General features: G+C 46.5%; 1 protein-coding gene across 2 annotated transcripts in view; it reads left to right on the plus strand.

Annotated features, from left to right (window-relative positions):
• Nucleotides 1–14,911, plus strand: part of Smg6 (SMG6 nonsense mediated mRNA decay factor) — a 237,654-nt gene that overhangs the window by 213,798 nt on the left and 8,945 nt on the right. Inside the window, exons 15-16 of one of the 2 annotated variants that reach the window (XM_040749136.1) lie at nucleotides 1,751–1,897; nucleotides 11,234–11,657. In XM_040749136.1, the coding sequence (XP_040605070.1) occupies nucleotides 1,751–1,897; nucleotides 11,234–11,392 (306 nt within the window). In that variant the 3' untranslated portion in view covers nucleotides 11,393–11,657. Of the gene's footprint in view, nucleotides 1–1,750; nucleotides 1,898–11,233; nucleotides 11,658–14,911 lie in introns of those variants that run through there. The other variant, XM_040749135.1, reaches the window with a different exon arrangement.

A 14,911-nucleotide genomic window follows, 5' to 3' on the forward strand; every position in this document is an offset into this window, starting at 1 on the left:
CCTGGTCAGAGCAGGCAAGGACACTCTTCCTCTGTGGACCAGCAGGCATCTTGTTGCACTTGTTCCTGTCCAGGTTAAACCTGTGAGCAAGGAGATGGATGTGAACCCTTCTTCCTTCCCATGGTATTGACAAACAAACGGTGCCTGTGGACAGTGACAGATTCTGTCCTTAGCTCTCATCTCCGCATACTGCAGTCTAACTGGAAGAGGTGTATGGTGGTGATGGGGTGTCCTTGGACATCTTTCTTTGTACCAAGACAATTTGTAGTTCTTAGGGCTACTGCCAAACCGCCATCTTCCTTAGATTCCCCTTCTCATCACCTTACCTATGCATATTAACTACTTTTCACCAAGAGAGTCCCAGTCTGCCTTAATAGGGCCAGTCCTGACAAAGCTCAGCCATTAAATTAAGAGCCAGATCTGAGCTTGCTCTCTTGATTCAGAACCCACGCTGCAGGCTGTTCGTTATGATTGGTAAAGGTAGATAGGAGTCAGACTCACTTGAATCTTAATCCTGCCCTGCTTCCTGCCACTTTTGTGACCCTGAGCAGGCTGTTTCACTCTAAACATCCCCATTGATAAAGCATGGATGGGCCAACAGTGACGCTGCACACCTTTAATCTCAGCACTCCGGAGGCAGAGGTAGGTGGATCTCTGAGTTCTCGGCCAGCCTGGTCTACAGAGCAAGTTACAGTTCAGCCAGAGCTACACAGAGAAACCCTGTCTTGAAAAACCAAAAATAAGAAATAAATAAATCACAGATGCTAATAGCTATGTACAGTTATAAAAGAGTTAATGTATGAAAAACACATAGCCCTGTATACAACCCATAAAAAGCACTGAGTAGCTAAGCTGTCAGTGTAGTCATCATTATCATCCTGTTAGAATTACAGGAATCTTCCTTCTGTTGAATCACCCGCTATGTTCCCCTACTAGCCCCATCCCTCAAAGGAAGCTCTCTTGGGCAGCTGTATGTTCTCTCCTGACCAAGGCCAAAAGTAAGAGAGTGAGGAATGGAGCTAGGACCACCCGGGGAGCAGTGGCTGCTGAGAACTGAGTCTGCAAGTGAGGAAGTGCCATCCCTGGGGAGGGCTGCATCAGCCTGGCAAGGAGACTCCTTAAGCTAGCCAGCCACCTCCTCCTTATTCTGCCTAGGCCCTTGGAGGGCAGCTAAGCAAGGCTATGTTATGTGAATTTTTTAATGGGGCCCAGAAGTCCCCACATCACCAGGCTGTGGTCTTAAAAAGAAATCAGGGCAAGGTCTATGGAGCTACAGCATCTGCTCTTGATGCTGTCTGGGGCAAGGGAGCTTCCTTGCTTAGCTCCCAGATGTTGGCCAGAGTTGATTCCTATCAGATTATTAACACGAATTAGGTTTAAATTGGGCAGTTCAGCTTTCTCTATCGTTTACCCTTTGAATCATTTATACTTTCAAAATGAAAACAGGTCCAATGTTTGTATTTGAGTGTGTACTGGGAGAACAAAGAAGTGTGAACACAAGCATGCAAGTGAACATATCTAATTATGAGTGTCCTTAGGTACAAGTGTGTAAAAAAAAAGATGTAGCATGTAAGGACACAATTTAAGGGAAAGAGTGACAGGTCCTGCCAACACATTCCAGGGAACCCTTGGCAAGGAGTGCTCCTCCATCAGCGTAGGGTGGGGTGGGGGGCTAAAGGGAGAGAGTGAGTCTGGTAAGTACCATGGCTCACTCTCTCCTCTTAACTTTTGTCTGTGTCTTTACCCGAAGGAAGAAGATGTGGTGATTGAAGACTTTGAGGAAGATTCAGAGGCTGAAGGCAGTGGGGGCGAGGATGATATCAGGGAACTTCGGGCCAAGAAGCTGGCTCTAGCAAGGAAGATAGCTGAGCAGCAGCGTCGCCAGGAAAAGATCCAGGTGAAGCCTAACTGGAGAAGTTGATTGCCATTGAGGGTGTGGCTGTACAAACCATGAGATGATGTGAGCAGAGATTGGCAGGGCATCTATTGTTATACTCCACCTTTGCACTCAAACTGGGCATCTCATTGTGAGTTCTATGGCAGGGCAGAGTCTTCTCAATGCTGATGAGCATCACTTTTCCTGTGAGACTCTGTCAACACCACACATACAGTATTTCATGCGGCTCAAAGGACTCAGAGTTCTCTTTCCCCATATGTAGGTGTTCATGGAGGGCACTCTTTTTTGTGGGATTACGATGCCATAGCCACAGGCTACTTACTTGGATCTAAAGTAATGGAAGAGCCCCCTTTGGACAGGTTACTTTTCCCATCCTCCCAGGGGGAAGTTACCCCACTGTCAACTCTCCTGAAAGCCTGAACCTTCATTTCTAGCAAGTTTTTCTCTTATGATTTTCCCAGATCTGTCTCCTTGTACCGACTACTTACTTCTCCAAGCAAGTTGTGCTCCTTTATAGACTTCGTGCATGGGGCAGCGTTAAACCCCTCTCATTGCCTCCTTGCCTCTCTAAGCATGTGTCTTTTTTGATTTTCCAGATAGGAATTCTCTGTCTGACACCTCTGGCTTTCCTGGAACTCTCTTTGTAGACCAGGCTGGCCTCGAATTCACAGAGATCTGCCTGTCTCTGCCTCTGCCTCCCAAGTGCTAGGACTAAAGGAGTATGCCACCACCACCCAGATAAGCATGTGTCTTTAGGTCTCTCCAGGCTTGAATATCTTTAGGTATCTCTTCAGATGCACCTCTCATCTCCCTCCTCCCCCTCTTTTTTCTCTCTCCCATCTATTCCCTTCTCCTAGCTTCCCCCACCCCAGGCCTCCCTGTCTCCATTTTGAGACTGCGTAGCTCTGTCTGACCTGGAACTCTCTGTGTATACCAAAATGGCCTTAAATTCACAGAGCTCACTTGCCTCTGTATCCAAAGTGCCTCCAAAGGCAATTATCACCACCCTTGGCATATTGTTCTTCTCTTAAGCATATGGTTTAGTGCAGAAAGCTAAGCAAACTTGCTATAATTCAGGGGCTGACACTTACCTAGCCTCATATCACTGAGAAAATTATTTAACTTTGAAGAGCCTGTTTCTTCATCTGCAAAGTAGAATGGTACTACCTCCCTCTTACTGTCCTAGAGGCTTGCATGAGACATTGCCACCAATGTTCCTGGACTACAAGTGCTTCCTTTGTCTGAAATTAGTCTCATTACCCTTCCCCAGGACAGGAATGATAACAATTGGAGCTGGCCTTTTAGTCATACCCATGTGCTACTGCTACTGGGATCCAGTATACAATATACCTCTACATGCCTGCCTGTTGTGATGTGGCCACCTACACAAGCCTCCCATGGGTCTGACTGTAAACCTCTTTGTGGCCCAAAGAACAGCATCATCTTCAAGTTTCTCTTCCTGCCCTTTATCTCACTGTCAGTCTTCACAAAAGTCCCACCTCTAGATATCACCTCCATGTCTTGACTGCCAGAAATCACCTAGGACCTGTTTTTACCATATTTGATCCTGCTGTTCATGGTAGTGTGAGTCTGTACTTCCAGCACATGGGATGTGGAGACAGGAGTTAAAAGCCATCCTCAGCTACAAACCAAGTTCAAGGCCAGCCTGAGCTACATGAAACCCACTCACCAAAAAAGAAAGAACGGGAGGAAGGAAAGAAAGAAAACCTCCAAAACTTAGTCTCCATTATAGTTAACTTCTGTATAGCTTTGAGTCCATAAGCCTCTTTCCTCCAGCTTCCTGTTAACACATTCAATGTACTGTTGTCTTCTCTGCTAGTCAGAATTACTTTCCCAGGCTTCCTCTGCCATTTTTATAACTTGACCATCCTTTCTATTGTTTTTAAGTTTAGCAAGCTAAATTGGTTTTAACAGAAATTTTTGGTTGACTTCATTGATGGTAGCAAGTAGAACATCATTTTAAATTCTACCATGACTTTTTTTTACCCCTGCTATCCAATTTTTTATCATATCCTGTCCATTCACCCTCCGCTCCTAGGTCCATTGCTACTGCTACCCTAGTTCAGGGACTTGTTGAACCATAGCAACTAGGGTCCTGCATTGGATAGCTCCAGAAGGTGCCACTGATTTTATAATCTGTGAATGGCCCCTCTTGGACTTACAGGGTATTCAGTCTGGCCACCAGGCTCCAGGCATAGCATGAGCTCAGTTCTGAGCCATTCCCCTGCTCAGAAATCATCAGTGCCTTTGCTTGGCTAGTGAAATAAAGTTTAATTTCTTCTAACAACATTTTAGGCTTCCAGTCTGCTCCCAATGTGTTTTTCCTACTTTATTTCCCATTAACACACTCCCCATAAGCCGTTGTTAGCTATTAGACACTGGCCAAAGGGATTGACTTCTCTGAACCTGTTTCTGAATCTGTAAAATGAACTTGACACAGCACCTGCCTTATAGTTGCTGGACTTCTCAGGATGAGCAACAGTGTGTAAAAAGTGCCTGTCTGAGCAATAAGACTCCTGTCCAGATAGCGATACTAACCTTCCTCTCTGCTCACTTCCCTACACCCACCCTGCCCTTTCCCACTTTTAGATATTTGTTGAGTCTGTCTCTCAATCCAAAGGACTCTTTCTGCTCTACACTTCCTGTTACCTATTGAAATTCTACTTTTCCTGCATTTCCCAATGAAACTCCCCAGTGAAGCCTTCCCTGATCTCCCCCAGAAGGAATTGGTCTCTCTGCAGGCAGTGTTGATTTATACTTCATTTGTGGGACTGCTATTATGTCTCATGTATGTCTCAGTTATTTGTGGGCCTTTTCTCCCACTGTACTACGAATTCCTAGGAATCAGAGAGCATGTACTCAGCTCATCTTAGCAAGTGGTATTGAGCATTGAATCTCCTGATGGCTGGGATGAACAAAAATGGGGGCTGGGGGGACATTTCAAAGCACACCATGCCCCCCCAAAAAAACGGCGGTGGGGAGAGCAAAAGCTGGGTGTTGGTGGCGCACAACTTTAATCCCAGTACTCAGGAGGCAGAGGCAGGTGGATCTCTGTGAGTTCAAGACCATTTTTGGTTTTTGTTTTTTTGTTTTGTTTTTTGAGATGAGAAGCTATTCTTTTGGTTTTTTTGTTTGTTTGTTTGTTTTTTGTTTTGTTTTTGAGACAGGGTTTCTCTGTATAGCCCTGACTGTCCTGGAACTCACACTATAAGCAAAGCTGGCCTCAAATTCAGGAGCTCTACTTGCCTCTGCCTTCTGAGAGCTGGAATTAAAGATATGTGCCACCACAGCCCTAGGAGAAGCTATTATTTAAATAAGTGATTTGTCTTATGAGTGAGGTCTTTTAAAAGATCAAGTATTGGGGTCTGGAGAGATGGCTCAGCAATTAAGAGCACTGACTGCTCTTCCAGAGGACCAGAATTCAATTCCTAGCAACTACATGACAGCTCATAACAATCTATAATGGGGTCTGATGCCCTCTTCTGGTATGCAGGCATACATGCAGATAAAGCACTCAAAAATACATACATAAATAAATTTTTAAAAAATCAACTATTAACTGAGTGTGGTGGCACACGCCTTTAATCCCAGCACTCAGGAGGCAGAGGCAGGCGGATTTCAGTGAGTTCAAAACTAGTTTGGTCTGTAAAGCAAATTCCAAGACTCTGTCTCAAAAAATAAACAAATAAAAAAGATCAAGTACAGAGCTGGCAAGATGGCTTAGCAGGTAAAGGCATTTGCCACCAGGCATCATAATCTGAGTTCAATTCACAACACCCATATGATAGGAAAGAATTGACTCCTCCAAGTTGTCTGACGTCTTTTTTTGTTTGTTTGTTTGTTTTTGTTTTTGGTGGGTTTTTTTTGGTTTTTCCAGACAGGGTTTCTCTGTATTGTTTTGTTGACTGTCCTGGAACTGGCACTGTAGACCAGGCTGGCCTCGAACTCACAGAGATCCGCCTGCCTCTGCCTCCCGAGTGCTGGGATTAAAGGCGTGTGCCACCAATGCCCGGCATCTTCTGATTTCTTATACAGGCTATAACACATGTAACTACTCCCTCCACCACACTAAATAAATAATTGTTTTTGGAGATCAGGTACAAATAAGCCAGGGTAATATTTCATGTATTGATGCTCAAGAGACTTAGGCAGGAAGACTACAAGTTCAAGTTCAGAGCTGGACTCTACTGTGAGCCTGAAGTATGCAGGTTGGACTACATAGTGAGACCCTCCTGAAAGGGAGGAAGATGCTGTGATAACACATGCTGTAGTGACTCTATCTTTGGCCAGAGTACACTGTCTGGTTGGCCATGTAAGCAATAAGCAGTCCTAATAATTGGAGATCTGATATAAGACCTAACTTCCAGGACCACAGATTGTGTCCCACAGTTCTGTTAGAGGAGGTTGCTTTGGCCCCTTTAAGAACAGGCCCCACAAGCACTGTTGCTGGCGGCCCTGCCTCCTGTCAGCCTCCTTCCTCTAGCCCCATAGCCACAGGAGGATTTCTCAGCAGAGGAAAAATTCCCCCTCTTACCTCCCCCTTCTCTTTAATGCCCGGGGCCCTTCACTTCCATAATTCTTCATTTTCCAGCCTTGAACGTAAGCCAGACACATCTGTCTGGCCATATGCGTGAACCCTGGAGTCTGTGCCGAGGTAGCTGTAAAACAGGGCCGGTGAAGGCCCTTCTGGGAGAGCACACACATGTGTGTGCCCTCAGGCCATTGGCTCTCTGCCCAGAACCACGGGGCCTCGGTGCTTCAAACCCATGTTAACCTTCTCTATTTTTCCTCTTTTTGTTTAATTTAAGGGGGAAAATCCCAAGGAAAAGGTATAAATTGTCCTGGGAGTAGGGGAGAGTCTCCTAGCTAGAGAGACCATTATTGTTGGCAGGTACCTTGGTCACACTAATACAATAAGGAAGAAAGGAGCATCCAGTGAATTAAGATCGGAGAGATGGGCTGTAAATTACACTGCTCTGAACTCCATCAGTCTCCAGGGTGTTAACCGAGAGGTGTAAGGCAGGTCCCCAGCTCCCAGTGCCTTTTACAGATGCAGCAAAACAGGAACCACACATGTTTGGGGAAGGGGATATGAAGATGGGGTTGAACAAAAACCCCCTCACCCCAGGATGGCTATAAAGTCCAAGTGTGATCTGGGGCTGTAGCCCACACCTCCACTTCCCTGCTCCCACATAGACCCTTGGGCCTCAAGCTCATCTGTGGAGATGGGGGAGGTGAGGCCTGGCCTCCTTCTGCAGCCTGTCCCTCCCTGCTTCCGGCATCACAAAGAGGCTGGTGAGTGAGGCCGATTAGAGGTCAGAAAAGGGGTGTGGGGAGCTCTCAGGGCCTGTGCAGCTGGAGCTACAGAGCCCAGGCAGGCCCTTAGATATTGAGGGGTGCCAAGTCCACCCACCCAGGGCTTTGAGACCACACGCTCTGACTTAGCCCAGGCTTTGCCTTGTAGCCTATGGTGGTGCTACCTACTGTACTAGTCCTGTCTACCTCACTGTTTTCTGCCTGTGTTTTTATTTGTACTTCCGTTCTTGGGAGATGTCCAGAGTCATTAGCAAGGTATATGGTTGGTCTGAGAAGTTGGTCAGAAGGGTTTCATTCCTAACCAAGCATGCAGGGCCAAGCAGTCACTGAAAATCCTCCTCCAGGCATGAGGCATGGCCTATTGGCACCTCATACTGTCCTGGCCCTGTGAATCTCCTGACTCCTCTCCAGACTGCATGAGGCTCTCCTGTGATTTGTGCTGCTGTTGGGCGGGGTCAGGTTTCCTGAGCTGTTGCAAACATCCCACCTGAAACATAACAGGCTCTTCCTCTGGCCACAGCTATTGTTTCCCTCTGCATTATGGCCACAGTCTTGCTCTGTAGCCAGCAATGACATGTGTTCTGAAAATAGCTTCACTTGCCTGTCCCCTTCCCGCCCACCCACCCTCCTGAAGATGCAGTCACTCTTTGTGGTAGCCCCAGGAGTTTCACTCTAAATATAGCCCCAGCCCATTCACACTGCCACCCAGCCAGTTGGGGGGGGCGGCACTGTGGAACAATGGGGTATGCACAGAGCACCCCCCACCCACACATACACCTGTATGGAAGCTAGCGGAAGGCAGACACTCAGTCCTGGCTCCTAGCTGTCGGAGACAGTGTGGGAGCCAATATACTACCAGTCCAGGGACACGTTCACCCCTAGGCAGGAAAGCATATCAGTCTGCATAGCTGGGCACCGCCCAGGCCTACTTCAGCCTCTCTGCATAACATGGTGCTGGACCACCAGCTAGCTCCAGCTGCTGCTACCTCATTTGCTACTGAAACATCCACAGGATTCTGTCTTCCCCAGAATGCCAGAACGGTCAAGCCTTTGTCTGAAACACCTTTAGATTGATGCTTATAGCAAGCTCAGAAGTGTCATGCTTAGCCCTTCATTCTCCACAAGAAAGAGAGAGTATATATTTCTTTGGCTTTTTCAAAACAAGAGTTATTTATTAAAATTCAGGATTTAGAACAATGGTTCAGCAGTTCCATTCCCAGTCAGTACCCACATGACAGTTCACAACTATTTGTAATTCTACTTCCAGGGCATCTGACACCCTGTTACAGCCTCCAGGGGCACTGTGCATGCATATGGTACACAGCCCATTCATGCAGGCAAAAGATTTATGCATATAGAAAATTTTTACTTAAAAGATTTAACTCATCCAGGTTTTCTTTTAAGTATTATTTGGAGGATGAAACTATGTGATTGAGTTCATTGAGCTCCTATAATAATTAGACCCTATGAGCCTTATGTTAAGTCCTAATGTCCCTGTAATCCTGGCTATTCAGAGGCTCAGATGGGAAAATAAGTTGAACTCAAGATCTCAAGACCCACCTAAACAACAGAGAGACCCTGTGTTTGCTTATATTTATTTTGAAACAGGGTCTCACTTTGTAGTCCTATGTAGGCTAGAACTTGCTGTATAGACCAGGCTGGCCTTGAACTCGCAGAGATCTGCCTGCCTCTCTGCTTCTTGAGTACTAGGATTAAAGGTGTGTGCCACCACATCCTGCAGAGACCCCATTACTGAGTCTTAAGCAAATTAGTCATCATAATTTATTTTTTAAAAAAGCAAATACAAGCCAGCCCGGTGGTGGCACACACCTTTAATCCCAGCACTCAGGAGGCAGAGGCTGGCAGATCTCTGTGAGTTCAAGGCCAGCCTGGTCTATAAAGCTACACAGAAGCCCTGTCTCAAATACACTTCTTGTTTTATTGTTTTGTTTTGTGTTTCTACTTACATTTTGTTTCTGTTTTTGAAGCTAGCCTCAAGCTCATGACAGTCCTTATAGACTCTCCCCCATTCCAAGTACTGCATTATGAGCATGTACATACATGGTGTAAGCATCTCTTTAGAGAAAGGGGATTCTAAGAGCCTCTCAGGGAAGTTCTCTCACTTTCAATAGCCAGTGTATTATCTGTTCCCTTTGGTTTCTGCCATTGATTATCTCAGTATGCTTAATTTTTCCTTTTTCATTTTTTAAATTTACAATCCAGGTAGTTCTGAAAAATACGTAGTATTGCTAGGCACAGTTGAGTATACTTGTAATTCCTACTACTCAGGAAGCTAAGGCAAGAGGGTCAAAAGGTTGAGGCAAACTTGAGCAACATAGTGAAGCCCTATCAAAAAATAGAGATTGTTCAACAATTAAGAGTACTGCTCACTTGGGGGTGGTGGGCAGTGCATGCTGTTAGTCCCAGCACTCAGGAGGCAGAGTCAGGCAGATCTCTCAGTTCAACACCAGCCTGGTCTACAGAGTGAGTTCAGTACTACCAGGGCTACACAGAGAAACCCTGTCTCAAAGTGGGGGAAGAGCACTGCTCTTATAGAAGACCTGGGTTTGGCTCCCAGCAACCCTATGGTGCTTCACAACTGCCCCTGACTCCAGATCCAGAGATCCTGATGCCCTCGTCTGACCTCTTCAGGAACCTGCATACGTATGGTGCACATAAGCTCACACAGGCACACACATATGCACACACGTTTTTAAAAATTAACAAATAATGCCAGGTGGTAGTGCACATCTTTAATCCTAGCACTGAGGAGGCAGAGGCAGGCAGATCTCTGAGTTCCAGGCCAGCTTGGTCTACACAGCTAGTTCTAGGACACCCAAGACTACGCAAAGAAACCCTGTCTAGATATAAACAAGGAAAATCAGAAGTATCATTTTTTTCTTAAAAGGTGTTAAGGCTGCAGAGATCACTCACTGGGTAAAGCTCTTGTTCTGTAAGCATAAGGACCTGGGTTAAAATCCCCAGGATCCATGTAAAAAGCAGAACATGGCTGTGTGTACCTGTAACCCTAGCATGGGGGGGGGGGGGGAAGGTCAGATCAGGTGGACCCAGGGAGTCTTGACAGCTAGCCAGCCCTCCTGAAACATCAAGTTTCCACTTCAGAGAGACCTTGTCTCCAGACAAAGTGAAAAACCATGGAGAAGAATACCTGGATGTCTTGCTGTAGACGTTGAATACACATGCATGGATACAAGTATACATAAACTCACACATATACTCCACATGTGTACATACACACACCAAAAGGGAGAGTCTCACTATGCTATTCAGGCTGACCTTAAACTCATGAATGGGTTCAAATGATCTCTTGACTCAGTTTCCCAGGCAGTTGGGACTACATGCATATACCAATGTACCCAACTGCTGTTAAGTCTCACAATAGAAATAATATTCCTGAGACTAGATAGGTGGCTTAGCAGTTAAGAGCATTTAACTGCTCTTCCAGAGGACCCCGAATTCAGTTACAGCAACCACAGGCTCACAACCATCTATAACTCCAGCTCCAGGGGATCCAACACCTGTGGCCCCCATAGGCTCCTGCACACATGCACATACATGCACACTCACAGTTGAAAATAAGTTCTTAAAAAGAAATAAATATTCCTGTGCTTCCCCTCCCTATTCCCAGTTACTGGTGTCTTTGATGGTCACTTAGATGCACAGAATATAAAAGAAAAGTAGAAATTGTCCCTGTTGTTACTAATAGTGTCAGGCACCAAGTAAGGTATTCTTTTTTTTTTTTTTTTTTTTTTTGGTTTTTCGAGACAGGGTTTCTCTGTGGCTTTTTGGAGGCTGTCCTGGAACTAGCTCTTGTAGACCAGGCTGGCCTCGAACTCACAGAGATCCACCTGCCTCTGCCTCCCAAGTGCTGGGATTAAAGGCGTGCGCCACCAACGCCCGGCCAAGTAAGGTATTCTTACATGCAAGGTGAATGTAGAAGTTTGCTCATTTCTGGTAATGGCATTACTGTGTCTCCAGAGTAATGAAGAACACAGAGCCTACATGATTCCATCACCATTTGATGGAAAGGAAGCAGCCACACGGTATGGATCTCCCAAGAAGAAGGACTTAAGAAAGCCTCTGCCTGCTCTGCCCTGTTCTCCTCATCTGTTGTACACCTTCTGTAGCAGCCAGTAGCATTATTTGTTTGTGAGACTGGGTTTCTCTGTGTAACAGCCTTGACTGTCCTGGAACTCAAACTCAGAGATCCGCCTGCCTCTGCCTCCTGAGAGCTGAGATTAAAGGCCTGCGCCACCACTACCACCCCACCCTTCACTCCACCTCACCCCCTGGCTTTCTGTAATTTTGTGAGCTAGCATTATAAAAATCTCTCACTGTGTAAAAGGAACTTGTAAAGGAGTCTTCCTAGAAATACAGCCCATCAGCTTCTTTAGCTATTGCATACTGTGTCTGTCTCAGTGGTGTGTCATTGTGCTCCAGGTAGCTCCTATTCCTGAGAGATAGCTGGGTGCTTAGCACTTTTCCCAAACTGAAATTATTTCTCTCTTGCACACTTCATGCCAACATGGTTCTTATGCCATGTATCTGTTTTTTTAAAGACTTTGTGCTTGTTTACAAAAGTGTTTGCTTGGGTTTTTTTTTGTTTGTTTGTTTTTTTGGTTTTTTTAGACAAGGTCTCCTGCCAAGGTTGATCTCAAACTCTTGGTCCTCCTTTCTGCTACCACACCCACCTTAGAGTACATTCACTTTCCTCAGGTTCCCAGTCTAAGAACCAGTGTGGCCCAGGCTGAGCTACAGTCAGAGGCTCCTGTGGAACTCTCCTTCCGGGTCAGCACACTTGGCTCCAGGCCAGGCTGATATGTCTGAATCTCGGCATTCCAGTTGCACCCCCTCACTCCCACCAGAGGCTTCTGCAGCTTTTTATTCATACAAACAAAAATAAATCTCACTACCGGCCTCTGAACTCCACAGCAGCATGCTTCCCTTCTCCCTGAGCATCCCATGGCTGTGAGTGGGGACTTGGCACTCTCCCCATCGACATCACTTTTTCACTCCCTGCGCATCCTGTGTCCTTCTCTCACCGTGCGACCCAGAGATCAGAATGGGACGTGACAGCCGGCACAGGCGCCGTGCACAGCTGCCAGGAATCTGACGGGTAAAATCTGGAAAAGTTGGGAGGGCAAATGCTAAACACATACAGCGCCACTCAGAAAAGGCCGGAAACAGACACCCATAGCAGAGAGCCTGACTCCTAAACCTTCTTGATCTGCCATTCTTTTTATTGGTGCTAAACTAATCTTGTGACCCAGGTATGACTCCCCTCACCCACCAAGCCCACTGGTACCCTAGGCACCCTTGTCTAATCTCCCGAGACTCCATGAGGGCATGTGGGGAGCAGGAAGCAGTTATGTGGTGACTCACTGGGCAGAGCCAGGTTAGGGGAAGTTGTCTGCAGGCGTCCCTGGGACCGGATGAGGGCAGCCCAGCTTTGACCACCACACGCAGCTTGGCCCTGTCCCATTCCCAGGGAACCATCTGCAATCTCTCTGAGAGTCTATGGCTAGTCCACCTTTCTGGCCATCGACCAGAGCTCCAGGTACTCAAAGAGGTTAATGCTTCCCTGAACCTTATTCTAGGCTTTCCATCTGTCCTGTCATCAAACACCAGGTAGATTCACTTTGCCCCCCAGCCTGCCTGCTTACCACCAGCATGCAGGTGGGATGATCAAGGTTCTTAGGAACCCATCGTTCATCCCAGGTAAAAAATGGCAGTCATTGACTTTCTTAATGGAAGTCTAACCAAGGCTGCATGTCATTTCTCAAAATAGGAAGACAGAAGTGGTGCTTCCTTAAGACTGAGGCCTCTGTCACTATAGGTACTAGTGTCCTATCATTCATGAGCCATGTGGCAGAGTGTTATATCCTCATCTCAGAAAGACAGATGTGGAGCCCAGAGCTCCAGGAAAGGCATTCTGGTAGAGTTGTATGGAGAACAGACGCCTGGAAAAAGGCTACTCTCGGCATGAAAAAGGGCTGCAGAGTATTTGCTGAACCCAAGCAGAACCATTTCCTGTTCTTCTGAATGCCCAGGCCAAGAACTGTGTGTGTTGCTATCCTCTTGGCAGCTCCCTGGGGAGGCACAGTGACCTAAAACGCCTGGGAAGGTAGCTGACACTTTCCCCTTGTGATGTGAGATCAACTGGAGTATGTTAGCAGACTGGGCCTCTGAGCCACATTTCTCATGCTGCCATTGCACTGTGGCCTGTGTCTTCGCCAACTGTGGTGGCAGTGGCAGCAACAACTTACTCATAGGGAAAGGTCCCTGGTAGGTCACCGAAAAGCCACCCCCATCATTTGAAGGCATGCCCTTTCAGTTTTACTGTCACTCTTAGTGTAGCCGAAGCAGCCTTTTTGCTGACTGTTGGTGGCCAGGCCCAGCACCGTGGGCCCCATGTCAGTTGGCACGCACATATACTTCCTCTGCTGTTTCTGGGTCTGTGTCATTGCAGTTGCTATGTTTCAGAAGACCATAAGAGGGAGTGAGGGGACTGGGACTTGCCCACCTGCTTTTCTGGATTCCCACTGGCTAGCTCCCTACACAGAATCTGCTAGAGCAGATAGATAGATCCAGCCAACCAGTTTGCTTCCTGGCCATGGTCCCCAGAGGAAATAGGACAATGATATACTCTATAGTGATAGTTATACCCTGAACTTATCCCAGTAGGCCATTGCCACACATGTAAGACTGTCAGTCTAGAGGACCCTGGGCTTTGCAGATGTTCACAGAGCTTCCCAGACATGTGAAAGCCTGTAGCACAGACAGTCCCTGGCTTGTGGGCTTCTAAGTGTGAGGGTGGCTGGTACACAGACCAGATGGTGATGGGGGTGATTGTTGAGTAGTATGGGTAGAGCACTTCAGGTTTGTTTTTTAATGGAATTTCAGTTTGCACTAGGGTACAACAAAAAGTCCTGATTTAAATAAAGTCAATGTAAAGGAAAAATGAAGTCAATGATAGTATTACTTGAATAGGATTATGGCAAAGGAATAAAAGTTGAACAAAAATGCTGGGGGTAATACACCTTTAATCCCAGCAGGAGGCAGAGGCAGGCAAATCTCTGTGAGTTCAAGGCCAGCCTAGCCTATATATTAAGTTCCAGGACCACCAGAACTACATAGAGAGACCCTATCTCAAAAAAAAAAAAAAAAAAGGCCGGGTGTTGGTGGCGCGCCTTTAATCCCAGCACTCGGGAGGCAGAGGCAGGTGGATCTCTGTGAATTCGAGGCCAGCCTGGTCTACAAAGCGAGTTCCAGGACAGCTTCCAAGACAATACAGAGAAACCCTGTCTCAAAAAACCAAAAAAAAAAAGGTAGAGCAAAAAAGACCCACGTTTAAGAAATACTGTGCAAAGCAAGGAAAGATAGTAGCCATTATGATCTCTCTGATTGTTGCTCTTTGCATAAATTGGGTCATAACTTCTTTTTTTTTTTTCTTTTCTTGTCTTTTTGGTTTTTCCAGACAGGGTTTCTCTGTGAAACAGTCCTGGTTGTCCTGGAACTGTAGACCAGGCTGGCCTCAATTCACAGAGATCCACCTGTCTCTGCCTCCCAAGTGCTGGGATTAAAGGTGTGTACCACCACACTATATTCCCTGTCTCCTTTTAAAAAGGGATAGGAGGGGGACTGGAGAGATGGCTC

This window comes from Mesocricetus auratus, unplaced genomic scaffold (assembly GCF_017639785.1).
Source record: "Mesocricetus auratus isolate SY011 unplaced genomic scaffold, BCM_Maur_2.0 Super-Scaffold_100007, whole genome shotgun sequence".
NCBI lineage: Eukaryota > Metazoa > Chordata > Mammalia > Rodentia > Cricetidae > Mesocricetus > Mesocricetus auratus.